The 16,763-nt window shown below is 35.3% G+C and overlaps 3 protein-coding genes across 4 annotated transcripts; 2 read left to right on the top strand and 1 right to left on the bottom strand.

The window, feature by feature from the left end:
• The first annotated feature begins 18 nt into the window (after positions 1-18).
• On the top strand, positions 19-8,057 carry LOC131769928 (uracil phosphoribosyltransferase homolog). Of its 2 annotated transcripts, none has more exons than XM_066172264.1 (8): positions 19-348; positions 924-966; positions 1,061-1,130; positions 1,294-1,356; positions 2,755-2,849; positions 4,189-4,255; positions 4,931-5,029; positions 5,430-8,057. In XM_066172264.1, exons 1-8 carry the CDS (start codon positions 113-115, stop codon positions 5,534-5,536), a joined length of 780 nt encoding a protein of 259 aa, XP_066028361.1. In that variant the 5' UTR covers positions 19-112; the 3' UTR covers positions 5,537-8,057. The 2 variants fall into 2 exon arrangements, with proteins under 2 accessions (XP_066028361.1, XP_066028359.1); XM_066172262.1 differs by having other exon boundaries at positions 4,928-5,029.
• Positions 8,058-8,924: 867 nt separating this feature from the next.
• Positions 8,925-11,949, bottom strand: LOC131779365 (SH3 domain-binding glutamic acid-rich-like protein 3). The gene is made up of 3 exons (XM_059095917.2): positions 11,791-11,949; positions 9,943-10,110; positions 8,925-9,001 (listed from the first exon to the last, which is right to left on the bottom strand). The coding sequence occupies exons 1-3, from the start codon at positions 11,839-11,841 to the stop codon at positions 8,936-8,938; spliced, it is 285 nt and encodes a 94-aa protein (XP_058951900.1). The 5' UTR covers positions 11,842-11,949; the 3' UTR covers positions 8,925-8,935.
• A 60-nt stretch (positions 11,950-12,009) lies between these two features.
• On the top strand, positions 12,010-16,758 carry LOC131779358 (SH3 domain-binding glutamic acid-rich-like protein 3). Its single transcript, XM_059095905.2, has 3 exons — positions 12,010-12,337; positions 15,777-15,944; positions 16,565-16,758. The coding sequence occupies exons 1-3, from the start codon at positions 12,287-12,289 to the stop codon at positions 16,628-16,630; spliced, it is 285 nt and encodes a 94-aa protein (XP_058951888.2). The 5' UTR covers positions 12,010-12,286; the 3' UTR covers positions 16,631-16,758.
• The last annotated feature ends 5 nt before the right edge of the window (positions 16,759-16,763 follow it).

Genomic DNA, 16,763 nt, shown 5'->3' with positions numbered 1-16,763 from the left:
ATTAGCGCGGTTTGTCCTGGAACGAGGCTCGAAACCTCGTTCAAAACGTGTTTTAGTTGTGTCGTGGGTAGCGTGGAAGGTTTGGGCATGAATTACTGCTATTTTGTCGAAAATGCCCGACGTTTTGAGCTGTAAGGAAGAAAATGAGACGCGTAGAAAACGAAAAGATTCTAAAACGACCGGGAAATGTAACATTGCCGCAGAAAACGGTGAACTTTTGAATGGACTTTCGGCAGCACCCGACGAAAAACCGCCGGTGACGGCTACGAGAGACGAATTTGGCTCACAACTGAAAATAATCCAGATAAATGATCAAGTTCGAGAGCTACAGACAATTTTGAGAGACAAGTAGGTTCTTATTTTCTTGGTTAAATCTGCCAACAGGATCGATGCAAATCTATCTTCGACGTCTAAAAATTAGTTAAACTTAAATGAATTCACGAGCGATTGCATGGCCATTACGAGATGCTTTCAAGCTATCATTAAATTCACAGCTGAGTCAAGTTCAAGATCGAGAGTTGAATTAAGGTGCCTTTCCAGATGACCCTTTTATTGAGGAGCTGGCTAGATGTGTGTGTGTGTGTGTGTGCCTTTTTTTTACCTGTCTCTCTTTCATTGAATACATAAAATCACGTCATACTTCATTGACCTTGGGCGCATTGGGTTGGTAGGGATAGAGGCTATGTTTTCGATGTGATATGCTCCACATAGAAAAAGGAGGAAACTTCTTATTTTTCCATTACTACAAAGATTGTCCTCTTGTGCTCCAATTTGCTTATTTCTAAATTTGTATTTTTGGCTCAGCATAACATTAACTTTTGACTAACCAGTGGTCTACCTTCTGACATCCCCCATTTTCAATACGTTTAACTGAAAGGTGATGTTTGCAAATCCTCATTGCTTACTACCTTTTGTCTTTGTAGAGAAACAGAGAGAGGAGACTTTGTCTTTTATGCTGATCGCCTTGTGAGTGAATTAACACACTGCGTCAATGTAAGACTTAGCCTGGTTTTCATCTTTCAGTAGTTAATAGTTAAAACTGATTTTTATTCTTACCCAGATAAGACTGGTGGTAGAGGAAGGTCTGAACCAGCTTCCATATGAAACCTGCACAGTGAAGACACCCACTGGTAAGATCTTTTTTTCTTCTTTGGAAGTGTCAATAATTTAAAGATTTAGACATTTGGACTATTTTTTCATATCTATAGCTTGAAATTCAAATTATAATAGACTGAACTTATAGCAACAAAGGTCCTCTACAATTCCCTTAACTTTATTCTTTTATCTCCACAGGAGCCTCATATGAAGGGTTAGCTTTTCAGAGAGGAAACTGTGGTGTCAGCATTATGCGAAGTGGTAAGTGTGAAATTAGGAAAAAATTATAAACAACAATGTATCATTTATTTGTTCAGCAAATAAATAGACACAAACTGACTGAAATTTTTGTATGCTCAGGGTTTTTACAGCTATGTTTTATAAATTAGTTTTTTCTTGTTATGTCCATGTATGACTTGTACAGTGTATTATCGCATTGCTTGCATTGCTTGTGGGCAATAAGAGGGGAATCTTGTGTTCTGATTGGCTACCTAAGAGGGCAAGATAGACCCATCATGCCTGCTCAGGATTGCCCACTTTGATCCTGCACAAGCAAACAATTGCAGTGTTGGGGATGAAGTTGCAAAAAGTGGTAGAAAACAGTCAAAACAAAGAAAATGTTGATGACTCTGGAGGGTTTATTGTGTTCCAAACACACTAATGCAGTTGGCTTTCTTTCCTGCTCTTGAAATAAAAGTATCATTCTTGATTCTTGATAAAGTGAAATCTTTTTGCTAAATACTAAATTCTTTTTGACCAAGCTTGTTCAGTCAAGATGGCTGCATGTTAGCCTTGTTCCTTTTCTGACTCAACTTCCTCATGGTCTATAAAAATGCAAATAAAGAACTTAGCTAATATCTGGCCAATTTGACCTCACACTTGGTCAATAACACATACATATTGTGATTTAACCAAATTGAGTTACTTGTACAAAATTGTTTGTTCTCTTTCTGTCTTTCATTCAAGTAAAGGTATTGCAGTTATATCAGGCTATTCATTGTTTACTTTGCATACAACTGAGAAATATGGAAAGACCTCATCCATGAAATACTTTTTCCTTATTACTATAACTATATTATTATTCCTTTCCCAAGAAAAGATAATGCTCTTCATGTTTAAATGAAAAGTAGCCCAGGCCATGAAATTTAACCAGATTATTTCTTCATGGTAGGCAGAGGATTTTTCAATCTCTAGTTCCTTGAATTAGAAAAACATCCTGAATAACATGATTAAGTTTCCATTTACTCATCAAAAAGATTACAACTGAAGAATATCTGAATGAGTGTTGCATTTAGTTCTTTTAATCAAATAACTAATATTGTGTCCATGAAGAAGTAAAATTTTTTTTTTTTTGGAATCAAACAAATTTCAATCCAAGGCTTTCCTGAAGTACCCCTGCTTGTTGTCTTGTTATCTTTATATTCTATGAATTTTACTCACCAACTTAAGATTAGCTTTTGATTTTTAGACAAATTCTCCTTCTCAACACCTTAGGAAATGTATAGAGAACAGTACGGAGAATAAGCATAGTCATCTCATGTTAGGGTATGAAAGGTTAAAAAGACGCTATTATTAATAGTACCAGCTGTAAAGCCTATATAGAATGCTTACATTATAGATTTATCCATGGATCTCTTTTTGTCAAACTTTTTTCCATAGGTGAAGCAATGGAGAAAGGATTACGTGATTGTTGCAGATCAATAAGAATAGGAAAGATTTTGATTAAATTCAATGAAGAATCCAAGACACCTATGGTAATGCAGTTGATTAGACCTAGAGCACAGTTTGTCATAGTTAAATTAATTTGGTTTGATGTCACCCGGTTAGTTAATCTTTGTTAAAGATTAAATTATTGGTACCTTGTAGTTCTTTAACTAGATAAAGCAAAAAACCATTAAAACAAGTTTTGAAAGTTACCATAATGGTAATGGTAAAGTTAAAGAATCCAATCCTACCGACACGTTGACCAACTGTCAGCCGACACAGTGGCCACTGTTTATCTGTCTAACATACTAGATGTGTCAGTGGTGTATTGGTGGTGTGTCGGTGACTTTGTTTGGGCCTTATTTATGTAAAGCAATGCTAACCCTTCCTTTTCCACACTTATCTGTAATGTCTTCTTTGGAAAACTTTCACTGACAACATGAAAATGAATAATTATTATGTTGGACATTGACTTTTTCAAACTTGGTGGATCCCAAAGGAGCCTTTTTTTTCGGAGATGAAGCCCTCTACAAATATAAGGCATCATCCAGTGCCAGTGGCAACAGCTTCTTCATGAGGCAAAGTCTTTTAATGACTGGAAGGAGTCCACCCAGCTGCTTCTGACATTCCTATGTGATGGTTTTTACAGTTAGTACAAATGGCTTTTTAGTTTGGCTCAGTTTCTGGAGACTTTGGCTGTTCTGAGGCTCTCACCACTACATGAGCTGCACATAGCTAAACAGTGCATTCTAGTGTGACCAGCTTACCAACATGTAACATGCTAACTCCCAACCCTTAAAAAAAAACACTAGGAGAAGACCTAGGTATTAGTGTTTCGTTCTCAAAATGGCAGTGATTTAGATTTCTTTTCTTATGAGGGTGGTCTTATGCATTCAATCTTACCAACATGTAGGTAGTGTGTTGGCCAATGCAGTGGTAGTGTGTTGGCTGACATGTTGGTAGTGTGTCAGCCAATGCATTGGCAGTTTGTTGGCCAATGCATTGGTAGTTTGTTGGCCAATGCTGGTAGTGTGTTGGTAGTGTGTCGGCCGACACTTCAGATTCTTTACCTTTATCATGATAATGACTATGAATTTGTTTTCCACTTCTACAAAATTGCTATTTTATGCAATATCAAGTCTCATTGCATTTACTGGTATTAACTTAAAGTTGACCCTTTAACTCCCATGAGTGACTGAGGGGGAATTTCTCCTTTTAATATTGAGCAGACAAATAATGAGAATGAAGAAAAATATCCATGAGATGGTCATAAGTTGATCCAATACCAGATTCTCAGAACTAACATCATATAGCAGACGGTAAGAATTAAATGAGATCTTGGGAATAAAAGGGATAATTCACATTTATTTTGCATCCTCTTTATACAAGGTTTATTATGCAAAGTTCCCTCCTGGTATTGATCAAAGAAAAGTTCTTCTTATGTATCCTCTCCTAAGTGAGTACACAAGTTTCATTCTTCTTTAATTATTACAAAGAAAATACTACATGGGCTTGCACAGAGAAGGAATTTCTCTTCAAGTGTTCAACTCAACATCTCTCAAGTGAGGGCATTACACTAGTGAGAAATTCAGTTGATCACTCAAAGAGAAATTCCACATCTACAAACCATTTATTACTTTGTTTATCATACAAACACCATAAGCCTTCACTGACAAGGAAAGTAGACTTAATTCATTAATCAACCAGACAGAGGCGCATGAAAGGCAAGCAACTTGTCAGCAGCTAATTGGCAAATAATTATTGTAACTTTCCACATGTACTGTTACAGCTTTTCTCAGGGCCAGAAATCCTTGAAAAGACTGGCAGTTTAGTATGCATTTTTATATTTGCTTAATCATTGTTTGATTCTTTTGTTACACAAGTCACAAACATTAAGTCAGTTCTTGCCAAATGAGAAGGTTCCACTAATAAGCTGTTATATCTTTTATGACAGTGTAGAATTTCACAGTTGAAATGTAGATTTCACTCCGTTGTGAAATTGAATATTAATTGGTTTGTGTTCATCTAGAGCAATTCTTTTTTCAACTGAACTTAGATAAAGGAGAGACATTGTTTCATGACAGAAATTTATGAGAAGGGGTGATGATAGTCCTTTGATCTTTTTCAGCAGATTCAGGAGCTACTGTAATAACAGCCATCAAGGTTCTTCTTGATCATGGTGTTAAACAGGAAAACATTCTTCTTTTAAATGTATTTGCCACCCCAAATGGTGAGTATGTTTGATGAATGATTGGCTTCAGTGAATTTAGATTCCAATCTAAGGTGCTGCTCTTCTATCAGCCTTAGACATCTTTCACAGTGCTCTGAAAAGAAGCAGATTAGATGGCAGATATTTTAACTCAAAAGAGTACAAGAGTTTTAACTAATATATGAATTAATTAATTTCTGTTTGACCTTTCCTCTACATGAAATCTAGTACCCATAGTTTTTCCTTGGACATGATCTGGACCAACAGACATTAATTAAAATTACCCTTTAAAAGAGTCTTGATATGCCATAGTGTATGATGCAGTTTGATCGACAAAATTCTCTAAATGCAATGAACAATGGAACTTCTCTTATTGTTTTACACCATCCAGATTTTTTACGGGTATGATTTTATTCTGTAGGTGTGAAGCAGCTACTGAAAAACTTTCCATCTGTTACCATTCTGACGTCAGAGGTGCACTCAGACTGCCCCTCATATTTTGGACAGAGATATTTTGGAACAGATTAATGTTGCAGGAGACCTAGAAATGCACTTTCCTTGAAGCTCTAGTCTCCTCTTTGCCATTGATTCCACAACAGTTGTTTGTGAATCATAAATTTTTCTTTTATTTTGGTTTTAAGGGCTCATCCTAAATATACATGTATGTGTAGTGGATGAAAGCAAAATGAGTACTGCAGAAAGAAGCAAAACCATGTGTCACCGAGGTTTCTATAGACTGTTGACCCCTTAACTCCCTAAATTGGTTTGGATTAGTTTGTATTTAAACATGTATTTACAAGTATGGAAACTCTCAACCCAAAGCAACTAAATCTACCTATTGAACTCAAACATTAAAAATTCTATTTTCATATTACATAAACTACATTATACTCCTGCTCTATTCTGCAGGCTCGATGACAGAAAGAATACTAGGCTTGAGAGTGTCAGAAATAGAAATTGACCCTCTGGTATGTACTCTGTGGGCAGTATTTCCCAAACTTTAAGGAACACACTTTAAGTAAAATTAACCCCTTGACCCCAAAGAGCGACTGGCATCTTATTTTTCCTTACACTGTCACCTTTGAGTCACATGTTAGTGTCACAAAAAATTTAATAAAGAAAATGATCATCAACTAAAGAACCTCCTGATTAAAGAAATTCTCCATGTCAACACCATATGTGGAGAACAGTAAGCATACTGATGTTAGAGTGAACAGGGTTTATTCTATCTGCTTCACATTCTCACTTTAGGAGTTAGTGATATCAAATCATCTATGAATTACAGTAGGTGATCAGAGATGGCTAATATTCTTACTAATGAAAACTAGTACCACTATATTTTCAAACCCTTTCCCCAAGTAATAGCCCTATGTCTCCTTGTAAATTTTTTGAAATAATTGTCAGAATACTTCTGCAGTTACATTGCATGTGATAAATTGAGACAATTTTCTCTTGATAGGCTTGTTTACTTTTTGAATGGTCTTTTCTTAGTCTTGTCATTTTTTCCATTTAGTTGGGATCGAAATATATTTAAGGACCTATTGTGCCTGAAATGGTTAAAATATATTGCAGTTATGTTGGTGTCTTAACCACACTTGTGAACACTAGGGTGAAATGACAGGGCAATTGATTTTTTCTTGTTCCCAAAAATTTCTTAATTTTTAATGGTAGCCATTTTAAAGTGAGTATAAAAAAAAATAGTAATTTTTATTCATTCCGCGTGAAGACAAGTTAGAAATGGTTGCTTTTGATCCATAAAATTTGACAATAAAATACAAATCATTTAGTTGCTTGAGTTGATTCATAAAGTACAATCATTTGATTTCAAGCTAAGAATGAACACTTTTTGCCTTAATGCTAGCCTCATTTGTGTCGATTCAAACACTTCTACATTGTTTGATTCGTAACATTTCATACCAGTTTATTACTTTTGTTTATTACTTTTTTTGTGTTTTTCATTTGCTTGTCTTGATCTCCTTCGACTAGTTTATTGCTTTCATTATCCTGACTAAAAAACATCAAAAACACATGCGCACTCAACTAGAGGCACATAAAGTGCCTTTTGATGTAATTGATGTTGCACAAGATTCTGATGCTTTGATTCACACTAGTAACTTTCTCTCCCACATTCGCATTATTTAAAGGAGATGTGACAGTTAAGTAAAATCTGATGAGGGTCAACATGAAAGTTGAAAGAAAAGTGTAACACTGAACAGGTTAACAAGCTACTGATATTAAACTTTGTGTCTTTAATTTATGTTTATGTGGATTTGTGCAATCATCTGCGAATGATTGCTCATGATGACTCTTCAAAAAATGAGAATCACAATTTTACATATTGCAAAAGGAAATTTATTTAGCTATAAAATAACAATTATAAAACTATATTATGACAAAGTTGATCAATTCTCTGAGTATCAAAACTGATTCAGTAATGAATTTATCGAAACTTTTTGTAATATTAGGACAGAGCCCATTGTGTCCATCAGTTCATAGTTACTTAGAAGACTGCAACCTGGATCAATTAAAATCAAAATTCAAAGGATGACAGACTGCAGTCTAACAAAACAATCATCCCAACTTTAAGTGTACAATGTAAGACGTTGTACTTCGACTAAATTTGCTGATATCGTACATGGGTCACTGGCATTTACACTACAATTACATTAAAAGAGTACTGGTGGTGTTACAATTAGAAAAACCCTAAATTTTAAGAATAAATGTTAACCCTTAAACTCCCAAGATCTCATTAATAGTACTCCTCACTGTCTGCCAAATGATTCTCATTATGTTAGTTTGGAGAATTTGGTATTTTTCTTTATTCTCATCACCTGTCTGCATGATATTGTATAGGTATAGTAAGGAGAAATTCTGTCTTGGTCACTCATGGGAGTTAAATGGTTAACAGCCCTTGTGCATGTTTGCATCAGAGTGACCAACAACCCCTCTCCAAGCCTTACTTCAAAGTGCAGACTGGGGAAATGTAACATCTAACTGTAAGTTTTCTCAGACCACTGAGACCAAATGAATAATTACATGAAAATGAAATAATGGAGCAAGGCAAAGAAAAAACTCAGTGCCATCAAGACTTCACATGAACTTTCAGCAGAGAGCTTAATCAAATACATGGCCCATAAACGTATCCACTATACAAACTTGAAGGGACTTCACCACAGAGTCAAATAGTGCAGGCTTTAGAAGTTTCTAAGTCAAACATAAATATCTACAACTGATATGTAAATCTTCAGAGTGTACTCTTCAGTGTATAAAAGAAGTAAAGTTAGACTGTGGGTGGAGCCTTCAATCATAGTGAAAATTATTGACCCCTTCCCAACACTAAACATGAGTTAACAAGCCAAGACCAATAGCAGGAAACAAAATTAGACTTTTGAACTGAACCTAAAATAAAAAAAGTTGAATGCAGTGACTAACGCATTGGTATCAGAGTCGGATAGTATGAGCTGAGCTGGCCAATTTAACAAAGGTGAATTTTACCAGAATGTTTCCAAATTGGACCATTAAACTTTAAATGCAGAACTTGAACTTAGCAATTCCCTGACAATCAGCCAACCTAGTTTTAGCCAGAAACCCAGTTACATAGATAAGGAGGCATCCTGGATTACTAAGCTCACAAGTTTATCATATAGTAATAATCACTTTTAAACCAACCACAACGAACCCTGTCATGCCAACATCACGGGAATCTTAAACTGTAGCATTTTCTACATGCAAAGTATGGTACATCTACTCTTTCAGAAAATGAGAGCAATAAAAATGGTAGTTTTCCTTAACAAGGTATTTAAAAGAGATGCAAGTCCTTTGTCACAGTTGTCTGATGAAAAAATATATCTGGACATTAATTATCTGAGCCATGTGAATACTACTTGTCCTCCTTTCCAACCTTTTTTCGACCATACTGTAAAATTTTTATTTCAGTTTCAGGAATTCTCCTAGATTTTCTCCTTCAATGGCAGCTTCAAATTCTTCAAAGCCCTGGATGAAAAAGACAAAGGTTATCATTAGAATTTAGAGGTTGAAGTTACAAATTTAAGGTAAGCTTATTTTAACAAATTGGCTGTTTTCTGGTCTTTTGAGGATTTCGTAAAAAAAGATTTTTGAAATACTACTGAATAATTACCAGATTTTATCCATTCTTAATCAGATTTTGTTCATTAAGTTTTGCCATTTTATAGAAGACTAGTTTAATGGTAATGTTCCCCATGCTGTTTTAAATTGGTGAAGGGATTTCAAAGTTCCTAGAGCACATACAAATCCTAGCAAATCTCCCCTCCCCTGCCTCCCCCCCTTCTCCCCTTCTTAGTACCATGAAATGGTACTAACCATCTAAATACCGAACATTATATAGATCTCTCTTGATATATAGGGCAACTTTCAATTGAGTGTAAATCAACCCTTTCTCTTCCAAGTTCTCAGTTACTACATAATTCTCCTTACCACCTGCGATATTTGTAATTATTCTCATCACTTGTCTGCTTGATATGATATTAATATTGTAAGGAGAAATTCTGTCTTGGTCACTTATGGGAGTAATCAAGGGGTTTTATAGTAATCTGGCTGGGGTTGCATTTGTTTTGCTTCACTTTGCTCACTGATTTGTCTTGAAAACTCTCACCCTGCACTTTGGGTTTATCCTGATTTCCCCTGTGATTATTTACTCAGGATTAGTTTTGTTTCTGTAACAATCATTCAACCCTTTGACCCCTAAGAGTAATTAGTGTCCAATTTCTCCTTAAAATATTACCCCCAAATCATACATTAAGGTCATGAGAATACAGGAAATGGTCACCAACTAAAGAAGCTCTTAATTGTTAAACAAATTCTCTTTGACAGCACCTTAGGAAAGTATAGGGAATTCTATGTAGATAATGCATAATGAAGTTAGAGTGTTAAGGGTTAAAATTCATTCAACGTACCCCACAGTACTCATCACCATTGGCAATCTGAGGAGCTAGAGCTTCTTCATCTCCCACAAGTTCCCTCATTCTATCCAAAGCATCAGAATCTTGTGCAACATCAATTACATCAAAAGGCACTTTATGTGCCTCTAGTTGAGTGCGCATGTGTTGTTGACGTTTTTTAGTCTGGATAACAAAAGCAATAAACTAATCAAAGGAGATCACGACAAGCAAAGAAAAAATGCAAAGAAATAAATAAATAAAATTAATTAACTGTTATAAAAAATGTTCTTTTGAAAATCTGTTATATATACAATTTTATAAGTCAACATAAACCTTGATCTAACATTTGAGTTTCAGTTCAGGTATGCCATAATTCTAAACCCTTTAACCCCTAGGAGTGACTGCCTCCTACTTTCTCCTTATAATATAACCCTTAAATCAAAAATATATGTTATGAGAATTAAGGAAATGATCGCCAATTTAAAGTTGGTCCTGACTATCAAACAAATTCTCCTTGTCAGTACCATAAGAAATGTAAAGAGAACTGTATGGAGAATATGCATTCTGATATTAGGTGTAAAGGGTTAATGGAAAATCCCAAAAGTCAAAGTCACTACTTGAAACTTTCCAAAGGAAAACTAACTTCGTGAAAGATGAGTTTCAATTTTGATGTTGGCAAGACATAAATTCTCCATCATTTATAACTTTGCTGCAACTGTACTTGAAGGCCAAGAGATCCCTCCAGTGTTACCTTATTTAGCAGAATGATCAATATTGTTCTTACATCTTCACAGAAGTTTGACCACCAATCACTTAACACTTTTCAAACAATTTAGGATTTTTAAAACCTTATGAAACCCATCATTAATGCTGGATTTAAATAACACTTCATTCATCCACTAATTTTTGAATGTTCTATTTTTAACAAATTTCTTCAAGCTGGTCTTACCGCAAATTTTGCAATAGCATGACAGACTACAACAAAATCCCGACAGTAAGGGTCTTGTACCCTTGTCTTTAATATATGTAATCTGTGTAGTTTTTTGTTTTTTTTTATTTCTTGTAGACAATGTAACATTTAAGATGCCAGAAATTTTACAAACTTTAGTTTGTCCTTCTAATGTGAAAAACGTCAAACTTGTTTATGTGGTAGTGTCAACATTATGTTTTGATCTGAAAATTAAATTCTTTAACTCTTTCTCTAGCAGTATTGGAAAACAATTTCCAATTGCCAAAAGAAATAGCCATTCAATATCACCTTGTCTCAAATTTCAAAACCATTGGAATGCTCAATCCATATTTGACTTATACCTTAATCAATGGTATTGAGCTTATTTCTAAGTACTTAAGTGAATTAACTTAATCGGCACATCTGAAATATGTGCTACATGTAGTCATCAGAAGCTCATTTAAATCACGAAATAGTTTAGTGAAATTTACATAAATACACAAACACAATGTGATATGTTAAAAGAAAGCTCTGAGTATTTTGACGTTCTGAATGATCCTGCCTGGTTGTATAACTGTACAAACATGCTGTACAAGTCTTACAACCACACAGACCGGATCGCTGAGAAAATAAACTATAACATATTTTTCTAGCTACACATAGGTTTCCGTTTCAAAGAAAAATGAATAAGAAGCTACTAAGCCCTCATTTTCGCGAAAAGAATCCAGTGTAATCATTATTAGAAATTTTACAGTCATGATCGTGTCTCTTTTAAAGCAGGATCGTTCCTTGAAGCACAAATGAATTATTCATTTTAAGCATTGTGAATTGATCTTGAAAATTCTTGTCTTAAACTTTAGCATTTTATGACACCTGAAAACTGGCATCGTTTGTTTAAATCGTCTCATACTCACCTCCTTGTTTCCTGAGATATCGGAGACGAATAAGGTAACTTTTCCACTCATAATTCAAGCGAAAGTGCTCTTCAGATTGAGTGAAATGAAAGAGAAGCGTAACCCTAGCCTCAACTAACAGACTACACCCCCTGCAGCTCCTGGCAGGCGTACTGCTTGGACGGGGAAAACTGGTTACAACAGTCACCGTTTCATCACCTCATTAAGCACATCGTGCGTGATGTGATCCTCTCAGAAAGAAGACCATATTACTAGACCATATTAAGATCTGAATTGATAAGTAATAAGCGAATAGCCTTCGCTGGCAAAGGACTTGTGGTTGCAGGTAGATTTGTGACCTGTCAAGGCGGAAACTATTGTGTGACAAAGGGTTGATTTGCATCGAGACAAGATCTTGAATTGCAAAGTGTTTCCTCGAGCCCGAGTGAGCAGTTGAGGTTGTAGCGCCTTATTCGAGGAAGAATTTGACATATTGTACCGACGCTTTTCACCGAAGATGGCAGACAAGATTAAATTTTACTTCTCTTCTGTCTCTAGTAATTTAGAGGTGAGTTTGGCGAGAAATTCTCCTACCTTTTATTCGAAACTTTAGCTTTAACCATGTAGGTGTGGTTTGCCTGTAGAGTGATAAATTGACGACTCATCTGCAACGACAGATTCTTTCTTTCGTTCAGGTTACCTGTAGTTAATATTTTATCTCGAAGCAAAAAACTAACCGTAAGCTGTATTTGTATACAACGATTGTATTTCCCGGTGGTTAGAAAGTTATAAGTGATATGGAGGGTGCAAATTAAAATTGTCTCCAACTAGAATCTATGAAAGTGAATTTAAATGTATTTTCTCCTGAGTGCACCTTTATAGATTATAGGTACTCAGTAACGTGTCTCGACGTGACGTTAATTGGTCTGTTTGATAAGAATGGCCTCAGGTGAACGAGAATAACTGGAGCGTTTAATAACTAAGGACGCAAGGCGAGGACCTTCGGTCCGCATAGTCAGTATATTTTATGCATCATACATACGATTAATCAACATCCTCCTTTGTATAATGGACAAATACTTCTTTTTCTTTTTTGCTTCATGATAATCCATTTAAAATGTGTAAGATGCTAGACATGATTTAATAGCTCGTCCATGATTACAATGTTGTATGGGAAATATCTTTTGTGATTAAGATAGTGGTATTAGTTTTCAATTGATATCTACACTATATAGAAGCATGTTCAGGCACATAAGAACAACAACAACAACAGCATTCATATGAATTATTCACAATTTAATATGTTTTCGCTAGAAGTTGATTTTTCTAAGTAAGGTTTCAGGAAGATTATTCAAGACATGTAAATATTAGACCTCTGAGGATAACTAAATGTGATCAAGTTGACCATCCGTATTTTTTTCTCTATTTATATGTACTTGCCAAATGAACATTATTTAGAGATTTGATATCTTGTATTCACATACATAAACTTGCAATCTTTCAGACAGGGATGACTGTAGGATCTCATTGTTGGTCCCAAGATAAAAGTAAAAAGTGTTTAGTTGGAGATGAACTTTATTCGCTTGTCTCACAATGGATTCACCTTGGAAGTTGATTGCAACATTTCAACTTGCAATACTGCTAGTCTTCATCAGGCAGTGAAGTCAATTGTTTATGTGTCACCATTTGTAGCACATTGGTTTGCTGCTATTGGTGCATTTCGATCCTCATTATTATTCCGATACAGAATATACAGGCAATTAATGAGGACCTATGAGGGAACACCATCTAACAACTGGAATAATAATGAGGATTGAAATGCACCAATGGCAGCGAGCCAATGTGCTAAAAATAATGACACGTAAACTATCAACCTCATCACCCAATGAAAACTAGCAGTATTGCAGTCAAAACGTCACAATCAACATCCAAAGTGAGACAAATGAATAAAGTTCATCTCCTATCTAACACCACGATGAACAGTTACCGTAATTTCCGGTCGATTACCCGCACGGCCGATTACCCGCACCGGCCGATTATTGCATACGGCGAAAAAAAAAGTCAACGGATTACCCGCACCGGTGGATAACCCGCACGTTGTTATTCAACTTTTTCGGTGGCGAAAACGTGACATTAAGGCGATACATTTCAGTCTTTCGATTCAGACATGTGCACAATTCTGTGTCAATATTAGCTTATACTTTATTGATAAAATTATACAGTGAAAATTGAACAGTAAAATTATACAGGGTGAGTGTTAAAAACTTGAATGATAAAGTAAGTTCAGTTCAAAATCCATTAAAATCTTCATCCTCAGTTTCGCACCTATTATTTTCAACATTCTGGTGATGCATTTGGGATTTAAAATTACTGTCGGCAATTTCTCAAAAAAATCGATATCTCCTGTTCTACTGGGCCTAACAAGTCCCTTAAAACGGGAAAATTCTCTTTAGCTCAAGCTAGTGAAAACTGGAAATTTGTTACTGATGCGCCGGATATCCTTGGATTATTTTTGTCACCATCAAGGTTTTGTTTTCACGCGTGCCGATAAAAATTTGTTTGTCACGCAACTAATTATGCGTGAAATAAACTCGAGTTGGCATCATGTTTTCGTGCCGCTTTGTGGCACTTTTGATACAATAAAATTCATTTGAGAGGTGGAAACGCAGGTAGGTGAGAAATTTTTTCAATTCAACTTCCAGAAGAATTTAAAATTGTCACATAACCCGCACCTCCCTATTACCCGCAGTGGCGCGGATTTAATGCAAAATCAACAGATTACCCGCGGGTAATCGACCGGAAATTACGGTAACACTTATTTTATTACAGTGTTCATCTGGTTATGAGAAGGGGAGACTGAAATGAGAATCAATTATGACATATTCTAAATAGCAATTTTGTCACGTAAGCAACAAAAGTTTCATGCAATTGGAAGCAAGTGATGTGAGAGTTATCGTGTGTGAGTCAGTGTGACCTTGAAATCTGGAATTTACAAATTTTGATCAAAGATTTTCCGAATTTTTTTTGCTGAAAATACTTCTTTCCTTGCCATAATCCATTCCTTGGATGTAAATAGAGGATTTTTATCAAAAATGCATTTGTGAATTTTCATTCAGGGGCACCCAGGGATTCTTGCATTTGTTTGGCTGTAGCATATTGCATTGTATGGGCATGTATTTAAGGCCTTTTGTTTCCACTACTATTAACTGATGCACATCTGTATGTACTTTTCTTAATGGATTGATTTATTAGTTATATGGATTCAATATTGCCATGTACACATTAGGTCCATAACTGAGTACAGATGGTATTAAGGTGGGATAAATGTTGCCACTGAATAACACCTTACTAACTTTGAAGTCTGTACAATTTATGTGGCCAAACAGGCATTTGGTTAAATGTAATTTGTTGATTGCATAGTGTGATCATCCACTGGCAGGTGAAGATAAAGGTAAAAGCACCGTTGTTGGTGGGGATTGGGATTTTTTAAACAGTCATCCACAGTCACTAACAGTGGTCCTTTTTTAAGATTTTCCTCATCTAGGTAACCACACTGCACAATCCACTGCTACTACCCTGGTCCCAGTAGTTCAAAAGATGGTTAGCTATAACCCAGGATTAAAATTTTAAATTTTCCTTGATTTCTCTTGAAATAGAGCATGTAAAGGGGCCTACATTTTGTGGGGATTTTACCTCAGGGTAAGACCAAACTGCAAAGCTACAAAAATAAATAAGAAATTGTTGGCTAACCTCTGGTTAGCTTAATCTTGCTTTGAACAACTTGGCTCTGGGTCCTAAATCCTCTTACATAATGTAGAACTTATTTGTTTTGTACATAAAAGAGAAGGTAGAAATGATGATGTCATATAAATTTAGTGTTACTAGAATTTCACATACTGTTCTTTTTTTTTTTTTTTTTCCCAAATATCATTTATTCACATGACTTTCAAATAATATGGATTGTGGCTACAAAACTCTCTCTATATTATATGTTGAATTTACTCTAGATGAAGAAACAACAACAAAAGATTGAAATGATCCTGGACAGCAAGAAAATTGATTATGAGAAAATAGATATCAGCAGCACTGAGAAATTAAAGAATGAAATGAGAGAGATCATGGGTGATCCAAGAGGTCTGCCTCCACGATTGGCAAAAGGTGATCAATACCTTGGGGTAAGTAAAAGGATGATGTATTGCTGCTCATTGTTAACCTATCAACTCCCAAGATCTCATTAGTAATTCTCCTTACTGTATGCTTGAAGTTCGTGTGATGTTGGTTTGGAGAATTTGGAGTTGGATCAATTTATAATTCCCTAATCAATATTTTTCCTTATTCTCATTGCTTGTCTGTGTGATATTGTGTTGATATTGTAAGAATAAATTCTGTCTTGATCACTTATGGGAGTTAAAGGTTAAAGACGCATGTACTGATTCTGCAAATGCATTCACATGGTCAGTGTGGCACTTGTGATCTCATACATGTAAGTACACACTTAACATACAGGAATTTAGAGCCTGGAAATTACACTGAAATCTTTGAAGTCAATTGAAGCTTGTCATCCAGTCACAGTAGTCATTTTCTTATCCACTAGAACCATTTTCTCTGGAATAATTTCAAATGATTGGCAAAATTATCAAACTTGTGCTTTTGAATGCAAGTGCACAATGACATAGAGTGAAGCGAAAAGTGTGATGTAGCTCTGTCAGCAATAAACTAAAACATACATTAATAAATTACTAGAGGAGAGATTTAAGGCAAGTAATGTCAACAATTTTTATGCCCATCTTTGTAGGGTTTTGATGAGTTTGATGCTGCAGTGGAAAATGAGCAACTCATGGAATTTTTGAAACTAAAGTAAAGCTTATTGAACAGTCAGTGGTGTAGCTCAATGTCACAGATTAAGTTAATGTAAAATTTCTGGCCAAAGAAAAAATCATCCTTTTAAGTAACAAAAATTGGAATAATAAAACCAATGTTTAAATGTGAGGTGA

The sequence above is a fragment of the Pocillopora verrucosa genome, chromosome 9 (assembly GCF_036669915.1).
Source record: "Pocillopora verrucosa isolate sample1 chromosome 9, ASM3666991v2, whole genome shotgun sequence".
In the NCBI taxonomy this organism is placed as follows: Eukaryota; Metazoa; Cnidaria; class Anthozoa; order Scleractinia; family Pocilloporidae; genus Pocillopora; species Pocillopora verrucosa.
This window is presented reverse-complemented; position numbering and strand designations above follow the sequence as displayed.

Bases quoted from the DNA above. Each gene is read 5' to 3' on its own strand.
- LOC131769928 (XM_066172262.1), top strand. From the start codon at position 113: ATGCCCGACGTTTTGAGCTGTAAGGAAGAAAATGAGACGCGTAGAAAA. The intron at 1,131-1,293 runs GTAAGATCTTTT...TTATCTCCACAG, and splicing joins CACAGTGAAGACACCCACTG to GAGCCTCATATGAAGGGTTA. The intron at 5,030-5,429 runs GTGAGTATGTTT...TTTATTCTGTAG, and splicing joins TGTATTTGCCACCCCAAATG to GTGTGAAGCAGCTACTGAAA.
- LOC131779358 (XM_059095905.2), top strand. From the start codon at position 12,287: ATGGCAGACAAGATTAAATTTTACTTCTCTTCTGTCTCTAGTAATTTA. The intron at 12,338-15,776 runs GTGAGTTTGGCG...AATTTACTCTAG, and splicing joins CTGTCTCTAGTAATTTAGAG to ATGAAGAAACAACAACAAAA. The intron at 15,945-16,564 runs GTAAGTAAAAGG...CCATCTTTGTAG, and splicing joins AAGGTGATCAATACCTTGGG to GGTTTTGATGAGTTTGATGC.
- LOC131779365 (XM_059095917.2), bottom strand. From the start codon at position 11,841: ATGAGTGGAAAAGTTACCTTATTCGTCTCCGATATCTCAGGAAACAAG. The intron at 10,111-11,790 runs GTGAGTATGAGA...TTTGTTATCCAG, and splicing joins ATATCTCAGGAAACAAGGAG to ACTAAAAAACGTCAACAACA. The intron at 9,002-9,942 runs GTACGTTGAATG...TTTTTCATCCAG, and splicing joins ATGGTGATGAGTACTGTGGG to GGCTTTGAAGAATTTGAAGC.